The 16,529-nt window shown below is 33.9% G+C and overlaps 1 protein-coding gene across 2 annotated transcripts in view; it reads left to right on the top strand.

Annotated features, from left to right (window-relative positions):
* Positions 1-7,137: 7,137 nt before the first annotated feature.
* Positions 7,138-16,529, top strand: part of LOC105292449 (UDP-glucuronosyltransferase 2A1) — a 73,240-nt gene continuing 63,848 nt past the window's right edge. Inside the window, exons 1-2 of one of the 2 annotated variants that reach the window (XM_011360669.2) lie at positions 7,138-7,186; positions 12,865-13,634. In XM_011360669.2, coding sequence (XP_011358971.1) covers positions 12,917-13,634 — 718 coding nt within the window. In that variant the 5' untranslated portion in view covers positions 7,138-7,186; positions 12,865-12,916. Of the gene's footprint in view, positions 7,187-12,811; positions 13,635-16,529 lie in introns of those variants that run through there. The other variant, XM_011360671.2, reaches the window with a different exon arrangement.

The following is a 16,529-nucleotide window of genomic DNA, read 5'->3' as shown; positions in this document are numbered from 1 at the left end:
TTTTCCCTGTGTCTTTTTAAAACATTTCTTAAAGTGCTGATCTATAAAAGATTAATTCTCTTGGTTCTTATAGCTATGAAAAAAGTCTTTAGTTAACCTTTATTTTTAAAATTATATTTGTTGAGTAGATAATTTGCTGGGTATATATATTAATTAGAAGAGTTTTCTGTTAGTGCTTCATAGGTGTCACTCTATTGTTTTCTAGCTTGTATTGTTTATGATGTGAATTCTGTTTTCACTTTTTTCTTTGTTCCCTTGTTAAGTAATCTGTTTCTAATTTTTCCTATTTTTAAAGATTTTCTCTCTATCACTGATGTTCAGCATATTGATTATAATATGCTAGGTATGATTATTATTATTTTTTATTTGGTTAATTCAGCTTCTTGGATCTATCTGACAATGGGATTCATCACATTTGAGCAAAATTCGGCTATTATATCTTTTAATATTTGTTTCCTCTATGCTCCTTCTTTCATGGACTCTAATTACATGGTAGGCTACTCTGTTAATTTTCTCTCTGTTCTACAGGTTTGAGATACCAAAGTTTGAGGTGTGTGGTTCTGGTAGCTGAAAGAATATGTGAGGAGCCATGGGCAGATGCGACATAGCTTTAATCAGGCATAGCAGGACACAGCAAGGCACAGGTACAGCTCCAGCTCCCCCCCAGTCTGCACAGGCAGGGCTGTTCTTCTAACAAGGTGCTAATTAATAGTGGCTTAATGCCAGGTACTAGAATCAATCACAATCTACAGGTTGTATAGGACTCTGTATCTAAGGTTACATTGGATGCTGTATCTAAGGTCATCTGGGATGCTGTAGCTAAGGCCATCTGGGACACTGTACCTCACGGCTTGCTGGTAGGGAGCCTGACTGCATCCATTTTGTTTGTCAGTCTCCTCACCCAACACTCTCTTGCTTTCTTTCTTTTTGAGGAGACATTTATTTTCTCTGTGTTTCATTTTGTGCTTTTTTTATTACTATGTCCTCAAGTTGAATATTTTTTTTTCTATACTGTGTCTAATATTCTGTTAATCCTATCCAATGTATTTTTAATTTTAGATATTGTAGTTTTCATCTCTGGAAGTTTAATATGGCTCTTTTTTTACATCTTTTATTTCTCTTTCTCACATGCTCATGCTTACTTCTCTATTTTTGACGATTAGCTATTTATAATAACTGTTTTAAAGTCCTTGTCAATTAATTCTGTCAACTGTGTCATTACTGTGAGTTTGTCTATTATTGAATGAGATGTCATATGTTATGTCTTATATTTATATTTTGTAGAATACCTCATAATTTTTTATTATGACTTTACCTTGTTGGGTGCTGGATTTTGTTGTTGTTGTTGTTGTTGTTGTTGTTGTATTCTTTTCGATATATCAGGACTTTGTTCCAGTAGAGAGGTATTTGTAATTCGATCCATTAGAAGCTTGCTATTAAGATAATTAAATCATATTCAGAATGTATTTTATTTTAGGGTATATCTCACCTCATTTCTGAGGCAATACACATTTAGAGACTCTACTTAGGGTTTGAAGATCTCACTACTCTGATACAAGAAAATATGAACAATTTCTAAATCACTGTTTCTGGTGGTTCTTTCACCAGTCTCAGTAGTTTCCTCACATGCATGTGCAGATCAGTATTCAGCCAAAGGAGATTCAAATTTCTCAGAAAAAAATAATTGAATTTAATTAAATGTTTATTCAGTTCCTAATAATTCTGTATAAATGTTTAACCACTAGGCAGTACATCTGAAACTAATATAAAATAATATTGAATGTCAACAGTAATTGAGAAAAATTTAAAAAGAATACTCATGTAAAAAAATAATTGAATTTAATTCAATGTTAATCTCCCTTGTATTTTGTCTTTATTTCATGCAACACTCCTGCCAATTAAGCATTTGGTATGTTTATCATCACTCTCAAGTGTCTTTTGCTTATATTTTTACAATTCAAATATTTATTCTTTTCATAGAAAAATGTTAATTCTAAACAGAAATTGAGCATAAGAAATGTCCAAGCAAACCTGTAGAGAATATTTCTAAGAGTTTATTTGAGCCAAAACCAATGAAAATTGCTGAGATCTCAATGCTCCAGAGAATAGCAGTTTTGTAGTTTCTTTTATACATTGAAATTAAGGAGAGAAGTAAGGAAGGTTACAAAGAAATAGGAAAAGCAAGTCCTGGATTGGGTTACAGATAATTAACAAGATTATGTGCTGTCTTTAAGGTGATTAAGCTTATTTCAAAGGTGTGTTAACCTAGATGCACAAAAACAATGGGCATGGCTTGCTTACGGCAAAAATAAACCTTGAACTAAAAAAGTCGTATGCCTGGAATGAGATTACTCTCCATGAACTCCCTATTTAAGAATTTATGATCAGATCACCCTGTGAGAGCACTTTCCATAGAACCCCTTTCCATCCACATTAATAACTAATTTCAACTCTACTTTAGAAGATTATGAGTCTTATCAGATTACATTGCCAATCAAATTACATTGCCTAATCAAGTTATATTATTTTTCTTGCTGAAACTTTTAATACAGGTTCGTTATTATTTAAAGTTTATTTTTCATTTGGTCAAGTATTTCCATAGAAAGCAGATAAACAATTGTGAAATAACATTTAATGTTCTTACATAAGCTATAATTGTCAAAGCTTTAATGCTTTTCTTAAAAAGTTTTGCAAACTAAATCTCTCTCTCTCTCTCTCTCTCTCTCAGCTAAGTCTTTAACTTTAAACTAATATGAAAGTACAAGATTATCTTGCAATTCTTTTCCCTCTATGACAAGAAGCACTCTCTATGCCCTGTCAAGTACACAGGAAAATGGATACCAGATGATCTCCCCTTCACACTGAAAGAGACCATTAAGCTTAGAGAAATAACTGTCTAGTTTTCTATTTTCCCCCTAAGATCAATAGATTGTCACATCTGTAGTAAGAGAAGATTCAGGCATATATTTATTGCACAATAAATATGATATTATTAATTATAAAATGTATCTTTAAGTATATTACATCAAATATTAATATCTGTTAACATTTCATTTCAAGAACTTAGTGACACAACTTTTATCTGTTTATTCTACATATTTTTTTTACCACCATTCATTTATCTTTACCTCTTAGCAATGTTTTTCTTGAATGAGTTTGTTTCTATTTGTGTAATTATCTTTAAACTGGTGTCATAGAGAATAGAGTAGTTGTCTACTTACATACTAGTGTAAAATATGGACTTTATTATGTTTTTAGCAATTGTTAAATTATTCTAGCAAGGTATTTCTGTTTTAAACTTAAGCTAATTCAGGTATGAGTTACTGGGATCTTAAATGTTATCTTACTAATATTTTCAACGCCTTTGAGTGCTCTGTGAATCTCAACCTGGGGAAGCATCCATTCTTGTTTATTATCATGCATTCTAACACACTGCTTCACCCCCTTTCCAAGTCTGTTATTGTTGAGTTATATAAATTAGACACAATAAAACAAATATATATATATATATTTTTTTCTTTTTTTTGCAGGAGATGTAGCTGAGGAAACAGGTATATTTCCATGGCACAAAAGAGAAGAAATTAAATGTTATTAGACTAAAAAATATATAGGCTTAGATTTAAGGGTGGTGTCTAAAGATAATAAAAGGCTAAGAAAGGCTGCTCATTAAACTAAACTAAAATAGTGAATTAAAGAAAAAAGAGTTTTGTCTCCTAAACATCAGTTCTTTCTACTCAATATCTCAAACCCAGTAAAAATGATTTTAATGATTCTACTTGTGGTTGAATTTTTAAATTAAATACATTTTCATAGATCAATGTTCGTTTCTATAAACAGAATGTTGGCTATTTTTGCACATTGTACATGGAGATCAAAGACCCAGGCTACTTTAATGAGGTGTTAAGATTTTGAAGATCTATAGACTTTATGATTGTGACTAAAAAGTAATTTTAACATCATCTTTGGTTATGTATACTGAATTTTAATTTGAGCAATAGACATAAAGAAGCTATATAGAATTTTAAGAGGTATCTTTGACGAGTCAGAAAAAATCGAGTTTCTCTGTGGTATTTTTGCACCCACTTGGCATTAATAAATATATAATGTCAAAGAATGGTTTCAAAGCAATAGAATATGATAGACCAAATGAGTTCTTAAAATATACCTGAAAGAATTTGTGATTATATGTCTTAGAAAAATAGAGAGTTTAATACTGTTTTCCCTTGTTATTCCATGGTTTGGTTGCTGCATGGTTGTTTCTAAAAGACATATAAATAGAAAAGATTAATTTACTAGTTATAAATTCAATAAAAATTTCCTAAGAACAAAAGGAAGAAAATGTATTTTTTAATTTTTTTACATTTTAAGCCAAATTGAAGTAAGAGTGTTTTAATGTTTTAGCTTTTCCCTTATTTGAAATTATAGTGGAATTGCCAAAGTTATAAGAACAAAACCTTGATAACTGAATAAGGAGAATACAGAAATAGCACCTTGGTGAACATAAGCATTTCCCCCCAGTATGCTTTAATAAATACAAACATAAATATTATCCTTAAATGTTATAAATGTTATCCTTAACTTTTATTTTTCCTCCACCACATTTCATTATCTAACTCTCCAAATCTCAAACAATATTAATAGATTCGATTAAATGAGCAATAATCTCTTCTTACTCAATATTGAGTATGTGAGTACTCAGAATCAGAGCTTGCAAATGGAAAGGTAGGGAGAATCAGAATTTGAAGAGGATGGGAAAACTACAATGACATGTCACTTCACACTTATTAGGAGAACCATTATCAACAACAAAATCAACAACACAAGATAAACTTTGAGGAGGATGTAAAGATAAGAGAAACTTTGTTCACTGTTGGTAGGAATGCAAAATGGTGCAGCAGCTAAGGAAAATAGTATGGAGGTTCTTCAAAAAGTTAATAATAGAACTACATATAATTTAGCAATCTCACTTCTAGGTATATATTCAAAAGAATTAAAATTAGGATCTCAAATAGATATGTGCACTTTCATATTCGTTGCAGTATTATTCACAATAGCCAAGATATGGAAACAACCCAAGTGTCCATTGACAATGAATTGATAAAGAAAATGTGGTATGTATACATAAAACGAAACAAACAAAGGGACACAAGAAAACTTTGGGAGATTTTAGATATGTTTATTACCTTGATTGCAGTGATGGTATCATGTATATTTGCATATTTCTAAACTCATTAGATTGTACATTTTAAATGTTTCAGTTCATTATATGTCAATTTTACCTGAATAAAGATGTTAAAAAAAATAACTGAGAATTGGGAATAAATAATTTGAAGATAATGAGAAGGAAAAGCACTAATTTAATTTAGAAATGTGGCTATTTTTGTGTCTTTCTGGGGTATTTACTATTGCTCCTCATATATATAGGTTTTGCATATTTCTTGTTAAACTATGCCTAGTAATTTTATCTATTTTGTTAGTATCATAAACAATTTATTCATTTCGTTGTTTCGTTCACTACAAATGTTTATTAAACATTTGATTGTTCTACTGGCTATGGTTTGTATATCTAAGGCTCTACTCACATTTTAATTTATATTTTACAATTTACTATTTTTCTATATTCTCTTGTACACTGTAATAGTTTTCTAAATATACATTCATATGAACTGCAACTAAAGATAGATTACCTCTTCCTTTCCAATATTTATGTAACTGGTTACCTTCCCTTGTCTAATTTTATTGTCTATTTCTCCAAATATATGTTTCATATATTGAATGAGTTTGTTACTCAAATAATTTGTATCTGAATAAACTTGATATATATTCAAACAAATTCAAATTTACATGTGAATACTGTAAATCAAACACAGATACACAATACACATTAACAACCATATATGCATTGGCTTTTTGGCATGAAAAGTTGTTGACTTCAATGTTGTCTTTTGAATTAGAGAAAGGCAATAGAGTAGGAGCTGATAAATATCTAGAGAAAATGTGGATATCAAAGACACTAGTTATCACCGATGTTTTCATTCTTTCATCCAGGCGTGCAGATAAAAATTTATGACTAGATGTACAAACACTGAAAAGAGTTTATCTGGGGGCTTGTCTTGAAATATTTACTTGAAGACTCATTCTGTTTAGCCGATAGGTAAATTATATAGGCAATACAAAGATAGAGAAATTATTCTATAAAACATGTAGAACATGTAAAACATTTTCTTTTATTTAGATTGAACCTGAAACCCATGACTGATCAAGAATATTTGTAGTCAAGTGTATGCGGTGTAAGCAAACTTGAAGAGTTGTGTAATGCTTCCAATGGTTTCCTTTGTTTCCTCCACCATCACACAAAGTACATCTTTGAGGCACTAATCCCTACTTAAAATTTGTATGAAGTTATTGCCACATTGTTTACCAAACAAAACAATAAGTGGTTATGTTCTATTCCAGTATTTAGTTATTAGTAATATGATATTTGGAACTCTATGAAAAAAAGACATATTAAGTTAATTTGTTTTTCTCCTAAAAGGTTGCCCAAAGAAACATAATAGTAATTAGCATTCTCAAGGATGTTGCATAATGAAAGTGTGAAGCTTTAAAACACTTATTTAATAATCTAAATTAGCACTTTTTTTTTAATAAATGCAAAGATCAATATAATCACCAAGATTTTCCAGATATTTCTTCATTATACAGAGCAGTTTGACTCTGTTGTAGTTCCTAAATTCGAATTATCATAGTCAATTCTCACTATTATAGGACTCAGAAAAAAAAGGCACTTTAATTTTTTATTTTATTTTATAATTAATAATAATTCTATGCTGCACCGATCTTAGATATTAATTTTATATACTTCTTAATAATAACCCAAGATTATTAATCATTACCAGTTATTATTTCAGATACATCTGGACATATTTAGTTTTTGGGAGCAGTGGAAACCATGATAACAGACAACATTCAGTGCAAACAAATCAATAGAAGGATATGCCCTTAACAAAGATTAATCCCATTAATAATGTAAAGTATGAAGAATGCTAAGAGTAAACAAATCTGTATAATCTTTTCTCCATTTAAGATCATATTTCTCATCAAATAACACCTCCCCAACTAGGGGTTACTTAAATTAAGCTTCCTAATGGCAAATTATTGCTGTTAAAGTTCCAGCTGGAAATTTCAGGTAAGAAATTTAAAGCAATATATAAGCTATATAAAAGCAATGTATAGTGTACATTTGGACTTATTTTATATTTTCTTCTAAAAGCAATATCAACCATTACAAGGTTGTGAGCTAACTTTTGGTTTCTTTTATTACTTCCTTTTGAAAAAGTTTTCAGTTCTATTTTGAAGTAATCTGAAGGTTTCTGTCCACACACCCCCACTCCCTGCCTGCTCTCCTCCACCCCGGTGTTACATTTTAGAATAATTGTATGATATCGAGGTATTTGTATTATAGAGTTTTATCTAAGTGTGAGTTTTATCTAAGTGTGAATTCACTGGCCTCTTTAAAAGTTCTTCTATTGCCTCTAGTTCTTATGAGTGGAGAATTCATTTGTTCCTTCATTAGGCACATATAAAGTAACAAATAAAATTTATACTAATGTATGGTGAGGCAAAAACGATTCTTAAAGTAACCATAGTGGTCTTCAAAACAGCACATGTACATGGGTCAATATGTCATCCTTTGGTGGGTATTTTATTTTCTTAATATTGTGTAATGGATTATTTATATTTATATATTTTAAATTTATATACTTTATATATCAAATAAGTTATGCAAAATCAAACTTATTTATTAAAAAGAGGAAATTTAAAGCTTCTCAAGAAAATTCTATTGTAAAAGCAATAACCAGTTGTGGTAGTATAAATATTATTCTTGCTCCATTTTTGTGCAATTAATTAAAGCACATCTTTATTATTATCTATGATAAAAAACATTTGCATATACTAGCTTTTTTTTAAACATGTTAGTTTTTCTTTGAACACACCTGATTTTACTAATATCTTTATCATATTTTTAGCTATAGTTTCTCAAAAAATTTCTAAAAAGAGTAGACTAGCTAGAATAATTAAAATCACAAATTTAGACCCTCTTTTTGGAGAAATCTTTTTTACAACCTCTTTAAATCTTTGTGGTCAATATAAATTCTTCATTTAGTTTTATGTTACATTTAGGAACACAAACAAATCTAAAAGTTAACCTTAATAGTTTGAGAAATCTCTTAATACTGGTCACATTACTGTGTTGTGAAGGCAGAGGGAGCTGGTGCACTGAATTAAAAATATGCAGTTTCTGACCTGCTGAATGAGGGGACACAACTCACCCGTGCCACATTGACAGGTAGCTCCCTAAACATCTGAGCTCCCACTTTGGGAAAGTGAAATGTCTATGGTATTTTTATTGAAAATGCAGTTTCAATACGCTCACACAATGGAAACAGAGTAACAAAATTTATTACTTACAAATCCCAGAAGTGAGAGAGTGCAACTGAGCCAGGTGAAGGGCGGCCCTCTATCACAGATTACAAACCAGCAAGAGATAGAGAGCAGAGTAGCAAGCACCTGTTACTTATAAGGTAATTGGGGTGGAAGTCACAAACTTTTCTCAGGCTTAACGTTAAGTGGTTATTTTAAAAGTTGCCCGGGAAAAGTAAAGTGGAACTTACAGCAGGCATCTTAAATTCAAGTTCTTATCTAAATGTCCAGACTCTGGGTGTGAGTAGGATTGCCATATTATAAAATACCTAGGCAGAGTAGAGTTGCCATATTATAAAATACCTAGGCAGAAAAACAGAGTCTTTTTTTCTTCCTCAAAAGTTATTTTTCTCATCACAATTGACACCATGATGCCTAGGTATTAATCTTTAGAAAAATTCATAGGCATTGTCTGGGCAGTGGAGATCTTAAAAGCCAGAGGCAGGATTTTGGTCATCCAACACGTGAAACATTTAAGCAAAGCAAAACTGACAATCACCAATATCTACACACAAATGATAGTTTTAAATCTTGTCCTTAGTCATCACCATCCTTCTTTTGCTGGAGTCAGGGCAAGAAAACAAATCAAAGCCCTTGGATAAGATTAAGGTAGGTATTTGATTTAAAACATGAGTGAGGTTATGGAATATTTTTATTTATGGGGCCATCTTTTGTATATGTGTCTGAATTTGTCCAGAATTATTAATATACATGTAGCAGGTCGCTTTACAAATGCATATACCTCCTTCCTTGGCCAGTAAATAGTCTAAAGCTAAACGATTATCCAAAATTTTCTGTACTGAATAATCCTGTTGTTGCTGCATTAAGGCTCTGGTGTAACAGCTCAATGCATTCAGCCAGAGTAGCTGACAGGTTGATATTTGGCTTAATAATTTGTTGCTGCATTCCCAGTGTATTGGCAGCTAGATCAATCTCTGCAAGGGATAGCAGCACACCAGCTCCCAGTATAATGGGGATGGATATTGTACGCTTTTGATGTGAGAGGGCAGAAAGAGAGACGGATAGGATGTCCTACTAAGAGATTAGTAAGGGCAATCCCAAAGAGACTAAAATACTTAAGTTTGGACAGATGTGACTCCCCAAGAGCCAGCTTGGAGGCAAATGCTTCAGAGGCTGAGGGAAGGAGAACTGCATATTTGGAGAGCCAGATATGTGTTATGGCCCCAGGGCACTGAGCCACAGTAGATACCAATTGTGTGATCAGGGAAGCTGAAATAAGTTTGGATTCTCTCCAGATGGCTGGGCCACAAGGCCCAAGACCATGAAGACTGTGCTCCTTGGAATGAGATGTAGGTCATATTCATTTATGTAGCATTGGTGTCTGAGTAGATACGGAGGATCATAAAGGGCACATGGGGGATCCTACCAAGTGCCACATGCTCTATGGCAAGTGTCCTGCATGGAAGCAGTTGAGCACCGTGGGGAGTGGCTGGGCAAGCCATAGGGTCACATGGGGTGCCTTCTGTTGGGCAAACAGGGACAGGGTCAATAAATAAGCGAGGTAAGCATCTAAGGTGGGAAACAACCTATGATGGGTCAGGTAACATGACCAGCAATTATAGAGGCCCTCAAAATGAGCTCTGTGTTCTGTCCATTGTATAAAAATATTAAAACTATTGGAGGGCTTGATGGCTGTATTGTGCAGCCCTGAGTGGTCATCACTGAGGAAGAGTCCCCACGGAGTGGTATCAGGAGGCGACCCTTCAGCTATGATCTTGGAGTGTTGTACTGGGGAGATGCTGTAGTGGTGGCAGCATCTACATCCAGGGAGGGGTCCTCCCAAGAGAAATTAAATTAACTAAACCCCAGTAGGATGCACAATGTGGGCCAATCCAATGGGTGTGGTGAAAGCAAGCAACCCTGTAAGGTTGTGAGATTTAACACATACCTTGGCCTTCCAGAACTCTAAGGTGCAACAGAGAGAAGCCTGGCAGAGTACCACCTCACATTGGAGTAGCAAGCATTGTAGTAAGCAAAGGGGCTCAGGGGATAAACATATAGCTAATTCTGCAAAATGCCACTCACAGGGTCACCAGCAGAGAATTTAAACAAAAAAAAAAATTCAGTTCAGCACTCAGGTCCCAGGGAGAGCCATCTTGGTGTCATCTCTGCCCTAGGAAAAGTTGTAGAAGGCAGCATTTGGGATGAGGTCATGAAGTGAGGCATTATCACCTCCAGCATTGTTGCAAGTAAAGGGAGCCATCCCAGAGTGGAGTGGCTCTACCAGGTAGCCACCCAGGAGGGGAACTGAGCAGTCTAATGAAGTCGCATGAAGAGTTAGGATGCCTTTGTTAAGGTTTGATTGCACAGTTGAGAGAGTTTATTGGTATCACAAATTTTGGGGGTTCTTGGGGATGCACCTTGCAAATAACTGGGTGGTGCTTTCCTCCAAGACAAAGAAGGTCTCCATCCATAAATTGTGAAGGTTGGATGCACACGTGTAGTCTTGGTTTAAGGAAAATTTAGTTCTGTGCTCCTGACAATTTAATATTTGGCCCTATATTATCAGAGATGGGTCTGAACTGCATAAGCTTATCAACCAAATAGGGTTGAAATTAGGATAATGTAATGGCCAATGCCTAGAAGTTGGAATATTGCTGACTGAGCTGGGCTGGTAACTTTTAAGCATGTGTGCCATTGGTCCCATTTAAGACATCAGGCTTGAATCGCCTGGTTAGTACCCACACCTGGTAGTATTTTGGATAAAGTCATTCTAGGGCTGATTTCCAATACTCATCATCCTCACAACGTGGGGTGCAACTGCTCTGTGGTTTTAACCACTTTCTAGTGTTGACTGTCTGGGGTTGAGGAGAAGCCCCATAACCCATGTGTCAGACAAAACACAGAGTAAGGCCGGCAGTAGCGATCATCTGAATTTTATAGTTTTGTGCCTGCCCATTGACTGCTCCATGTCAAGATGTATTATGGGGCTTGTGTGGGAAAACAACTCATTGGTGGCCTCCTCCAAAATCGGGTAGGGCCAACTGTTGTAATTGTATCACCATACTGTCATCTTCTAATGTTATTGGTGCCAACCAAACTGATTGCCTCTTCCCTATTCTTAGAGGTCCACATCATCCCCTCAGTGGGCCAGGTGCAATTATTTCCACTTCCCATGGTGAGGTATGATTAGGGAAAATGAGCTATCCACTAAAGCCACTATACATTGGTAAGTGTGGTTCAGCAACAGTATAGTGGGTCTGTGTTCTTCTAAAGGGCCAAGAATATGTATGACCAGGGGCTCATAGCTAACCATTCCTCTCTGGGCCCAGCAGCCAGCCTTCCCTTCTGGCACTAATCTAGAGGAACTCTCCTTAGCTCCCAGGACCTGATAGACTATGTCCCTGAACCCTGCCTAGGGAAGAGAGGCGGATTTCTATTGTCCCAGTTAGCTCACTTTGACTCAACACAGGACTTTTGAGTCAATATACTGCTGAACAAGGAGACACAAATAGGGGTAATAAAGGTGGGGGTGGGAGTGATGGCTTGCTCAGCATAAGAGCTCTCACTTTGGGAAAGTGAAACTTAGGAATTGTTTTGATTGAAAGCACAGTTTCAATATACCCACACAACAAAAAATAGTCACAACACTTATTACTTACAGATCCCAGAAGTAGAGAGGGGCATGCAATTGAGCCAGGGAAAAGGCAGTTCTCTGTCCCAGGTCATGAGCCAGCAGGAGATAGAGGGTAGGCTACCTAACTTTTTGACTTTCCATGGAAGCATGCTTGACTTAGTAACCATCTCCTAAGAGCCCCTATTCACTAGTAATATTACTCATCATTTCTTGCATATATACCTGTACATAGTTTATTTATTGTAATTTTTTTCTCAGTGATTCAGAAGATAAAATATTTTCCTAAACACATTATTAAAGTGGTAGCAAACATACTTACTTGTTTGTACTTCACATTTTAAGTATTCTCTTTGTAATAATCTTATCTATTAATAACTAGCAACTAATATACTAATGTTTAATTGTTGCTAATGACATTATATAAAATATATTTAATATTGAAAAACCTATAGAATTAACATCTCTACATTTCTGATCTTATCTGAGGTTTCAGCACCCAGGCCTGAGTGTAGAGTTTGGATATATGGTGGCTTCAAGCAATCTAATAGTAGGAATTTAACAATTATGAGACACAGAGAAAGGGTTGAAAGATTAAAGAAAAAGATTCATAACCAAAGCTAAAACAACAGGTTGAGAGGTACGGTGCATGTTATCCCTAAACCTATAGTTATAAAATACGGAGCTACCAAGACAAATACCATGTGGTAGAGAGAAGGCTCTTAAGACTATCACTGGTTTGAATCAAAACTGAAAAATGATTCGTATTTCCTTTTTTGCTTGAAAAGCAGAGAAATTTGTTTGTCACATCTCATCAAATCTTCTACGTCAAACCACATCATGTTGATAAACAACATTCTGCTGCTGGCTCTCCAGATAAGTATCCTAGGAAACACTCTTGGTGGGAATGTTCTGATATGGCCAATGGAAGGCAGTCATTGGCTAAATGTTAAGATAATTATAGATGAGTTGATTAAAAAAGAGCATAATGTGACTGTCCTAGTTGCTTCTGGTGCACTTTTCATCACGCCCACCTGTAACTCATCTCTGACATATGAAATATATAAGGTGGCCTTTGGCAAAGAAAAAATAGAAGAGGTGATCAAAGACTTTATTTTGACATGGATGGAAAATAGACCATCTCCTTCAACCATCTGGAAATTCTATCAGGAAATAGCCAAAGTCATTGAGGACTTCCACATGGTGTCTCGAGAAATCTGTGATGGTGTTCTCAAAAACCAAAAGCTGATGGAAAACCTGAAGAAAAGCAAATTTGAAGTTCTGTTATCAGACCCAGTATTTCCTTGTGGTGATATAGTAGCTTTAAAACTGGGAATTCCATTTATATACTCCTTGAGGTTTTCTCCAGCATCAACAGTGGAAAAACACTGTGGGAAGATACCATACCCTCCTTCCTATGTTCCTGCTATTTTATCAGAACTCACCGACCAGATGTCTTTTACTGACCGAATAAGAAATTTCATATCGTACCACCTACAGGACTACATCTTTGATACGCTTTGGAAATCATGGGATTCCTACTATAGTAAAGCTTTGGGTATGTAACATTTTTTTTTTTTTTGTATTCTTTGAATTTGAACAGAGCCTTATATCACCTCTTCTTTATTTCCCTATGCCTATTCTTCTTCAATTCTACATATTGATTACTATTGCTATCATTTGATAGCAGGAAGGAACATAAAACACAATATGCTTTAGAACTACTGTGTGTTGTTTTCTAATTTTATAAACTTAAAATACTAAGTTTTCTATGCATAAGATATAGTGACCAATACCTTAGTTTAAAATTAAGACTAGGTTCTCATATATGTATTGTATTGAAAATAGAAATTGCCTAAAAACTTCAGTGGTGTGAGGGGAAAGCTAAAAGAAAAGCTTTCTACAAGCCCATGATTAATACAGACATTTGTGTGTGTGTGTGTGTGTGTGTTTATATACATGTATATGGGTAATCTCTGATTGTTGTTCACAGACTTCCTACTGTTTACTAGGAACTCTCTTGAATAGGCAGGATACAACAAAGACTATGATGGAGTTCCCGGCTTCAAGGGTTTCACAATCAAACAGCAAAGTTAGACATGAAAGGGACTATTTACAATATGAATGATGTAGATAATTGTTAGTGCTGAGCTGATTGAGAAGGGAAGGTTTCAGTGGTGAGACGTCCAGTTGAAAGAATGCATGAGGGGCCGACGTGAGAATGAAACGGCAGGCACCAACTTATTGTGTAAGGCAGGGAAATGTGGGAAAGAATGCTGGAGATATAAGGATTGCAAGAATGAATTAATTCAATAAATATTTTCAAAGCATCTTGTATGTCATACTAAGCATCTTGGTTTGTATCTAATAAGCAATTGGGAACAATTTAAAGGAATGTATTGTGACTAGATTGTATCTTATATAAAACACATGAATAGATGTGGACCTAGAGTGGAGAAATGTTAGATTGTAGGCTACTGCAGTACTCCAGGAAGGATATGATAAAAGCATGTACTAGTGAAGGAGTTTATGAACTAGAAAAATAATGCAAATGAGACATAGAAAAGCAGACTTTTCATAAACAATTTCTGTTTCCATATGTGACCTTGACGAAGTAATTAAGTTTCTTTGCACTGACTCTTGTTTATCCCATCTCTAACAGGGCTATCTAAATAATTAAATTAGTTAACAATATGAAAAGATTTTAGAATAGTGTCTAGAAGGTAGAAACTCTTCAATTATTGTTAGTTGCTTATTAGGTAAAATTAATAAAATCTTATGACAAATTGGCAAGAGTGTTATAAGGAATGAGAGATTAAATTATTTCTTTTTAAACTGAGATATAATTGAAATAAAACATTACTTTCAGGTGTACAACATAATGATTCAATATATGTACATTGATTCAATTTCAGGTGTATGACATAATGTTTCAATATATGTACCCATCATCATACCTAATTACAAAATTTTTTCCTTGTGATGAGAAGTTTTAAGATCTACATTCTTAGCAAGTTTCAAATATACAATACAGTATTATTAACTATAGTCACCATGCTGTAGTGCGGCACATTATATCCCCATGACTATTTATTTTATAACTAGAAGTTTGTACCTTTTCACTCCCTTCACCCATTGTACTCAACTCTACTCCCACCTACATCAAATACCAATCTGTTCTCTGTATCTATGAGTTTGGGTTTTTTATTTTTATGTTTCTTTCCTTTTTACTTTTAAGATTTCACGTATAAGTGATATCATGTAGTATTTGTCTTTCCCTATCTGATCTATTTCACTTAGGACAAAGCCCTCAAGGTCCATCCATATTGTCACATTGGCAAGATTTTTTTTTTTTAAGGCTGAATAATATTTCATTATATATATAACAACTAAGAACAGTTCACAGAAATGTATTATGACTAGACTGTATCATATAAAATACATGAACATATGTGTGTGTGTATATGTTTTATGTTCATGTACTTGATTAAAAAGTGGGCAGGGGATCCAAATATACACATGAACATGTAAAGGACTTAGCACATATTAGCACTTAGAGATCGTCAGCTATTATTGTTATGGTTTTGGAATATAAATGGTAATCTTGAGAGTAGTTTAGATACACAGACAAGCTAGGCAATACTTCAGCCTTCAGAATATATATATTCAGATGTATATATATATACACACATATTTGAATATATATATTACATCTGAATATATATATGTGTGTATATATGCATCTGAATATGTATTCATCAATGTATAAAGAAATAAAGAATAACGACATCTCACATATTCTTTATTTATCTCACATATTTTTTATTTTTTATTTATTCATCCATTAATGGACAGTTAAGTTGTTTCCATGTCTTAGCTATTATAAATAATACTGCTATAAACATGATGGGCCAAACTTTTCTTTGAAATAGTGATTTTCTTTCCTTTGGATGATACCTAAAAGTAGAATTGAAGGACTGTATGGTAGTTCTATTTTTAATTTTTTGAGTAATCTCTATAAAGTCATGCACTGCATAATGATGTCTCAGTCAACAATGAACAACATACATGAGGATGGTCCCATAGATTATAATGGAGTTGAAAAATTTCTATCTTCTAGTGACAACAGTGGTAGATGTTATGACATTGTAGTGCAATGCATTACTCACCTGTTTGTGGTGATGCTGGTGTAAACAAACCTACTGTGTTGCTAGTTGCATAAAAATATAGTGCATACAATTATGTATAGTTATGATACTTGATAATGATAATAATAATCAACTATGTTACTGGTTTATGTATTTACTATACTATGCTTTTAATCATTTTTAGAGTGTACTCTTTCTATTTATTAAAAATAGAAAGTTAGCTGTAAAACAGTATGCTGTTACACCAGCAACAGCCTCATACATCTCATGTTTACTGAATCTCTGGATTGCATCATCTTCTCTTG

This window comes from Pteropus vampyrus, unplaced genomic scaffold (genome assembly GCF_000151845.1).
Source record: "Pteropus vampyrus isolate Shadow unplaced genomic scaffold, Pvam_2.0 Scaffold57, whole genome shotgun sequence".
Taxonomy (NCBI): Eukaryota; Metazoa; Chordata; class Mammalia; order Chiroptera; family Pteropodidae; genus Pteropus; species Pteropus vampyrus.
Note: the sequence above shows the minus strand (reverse complement) of the source record. Positions and strands in the feature narration are given on the sequence as shown.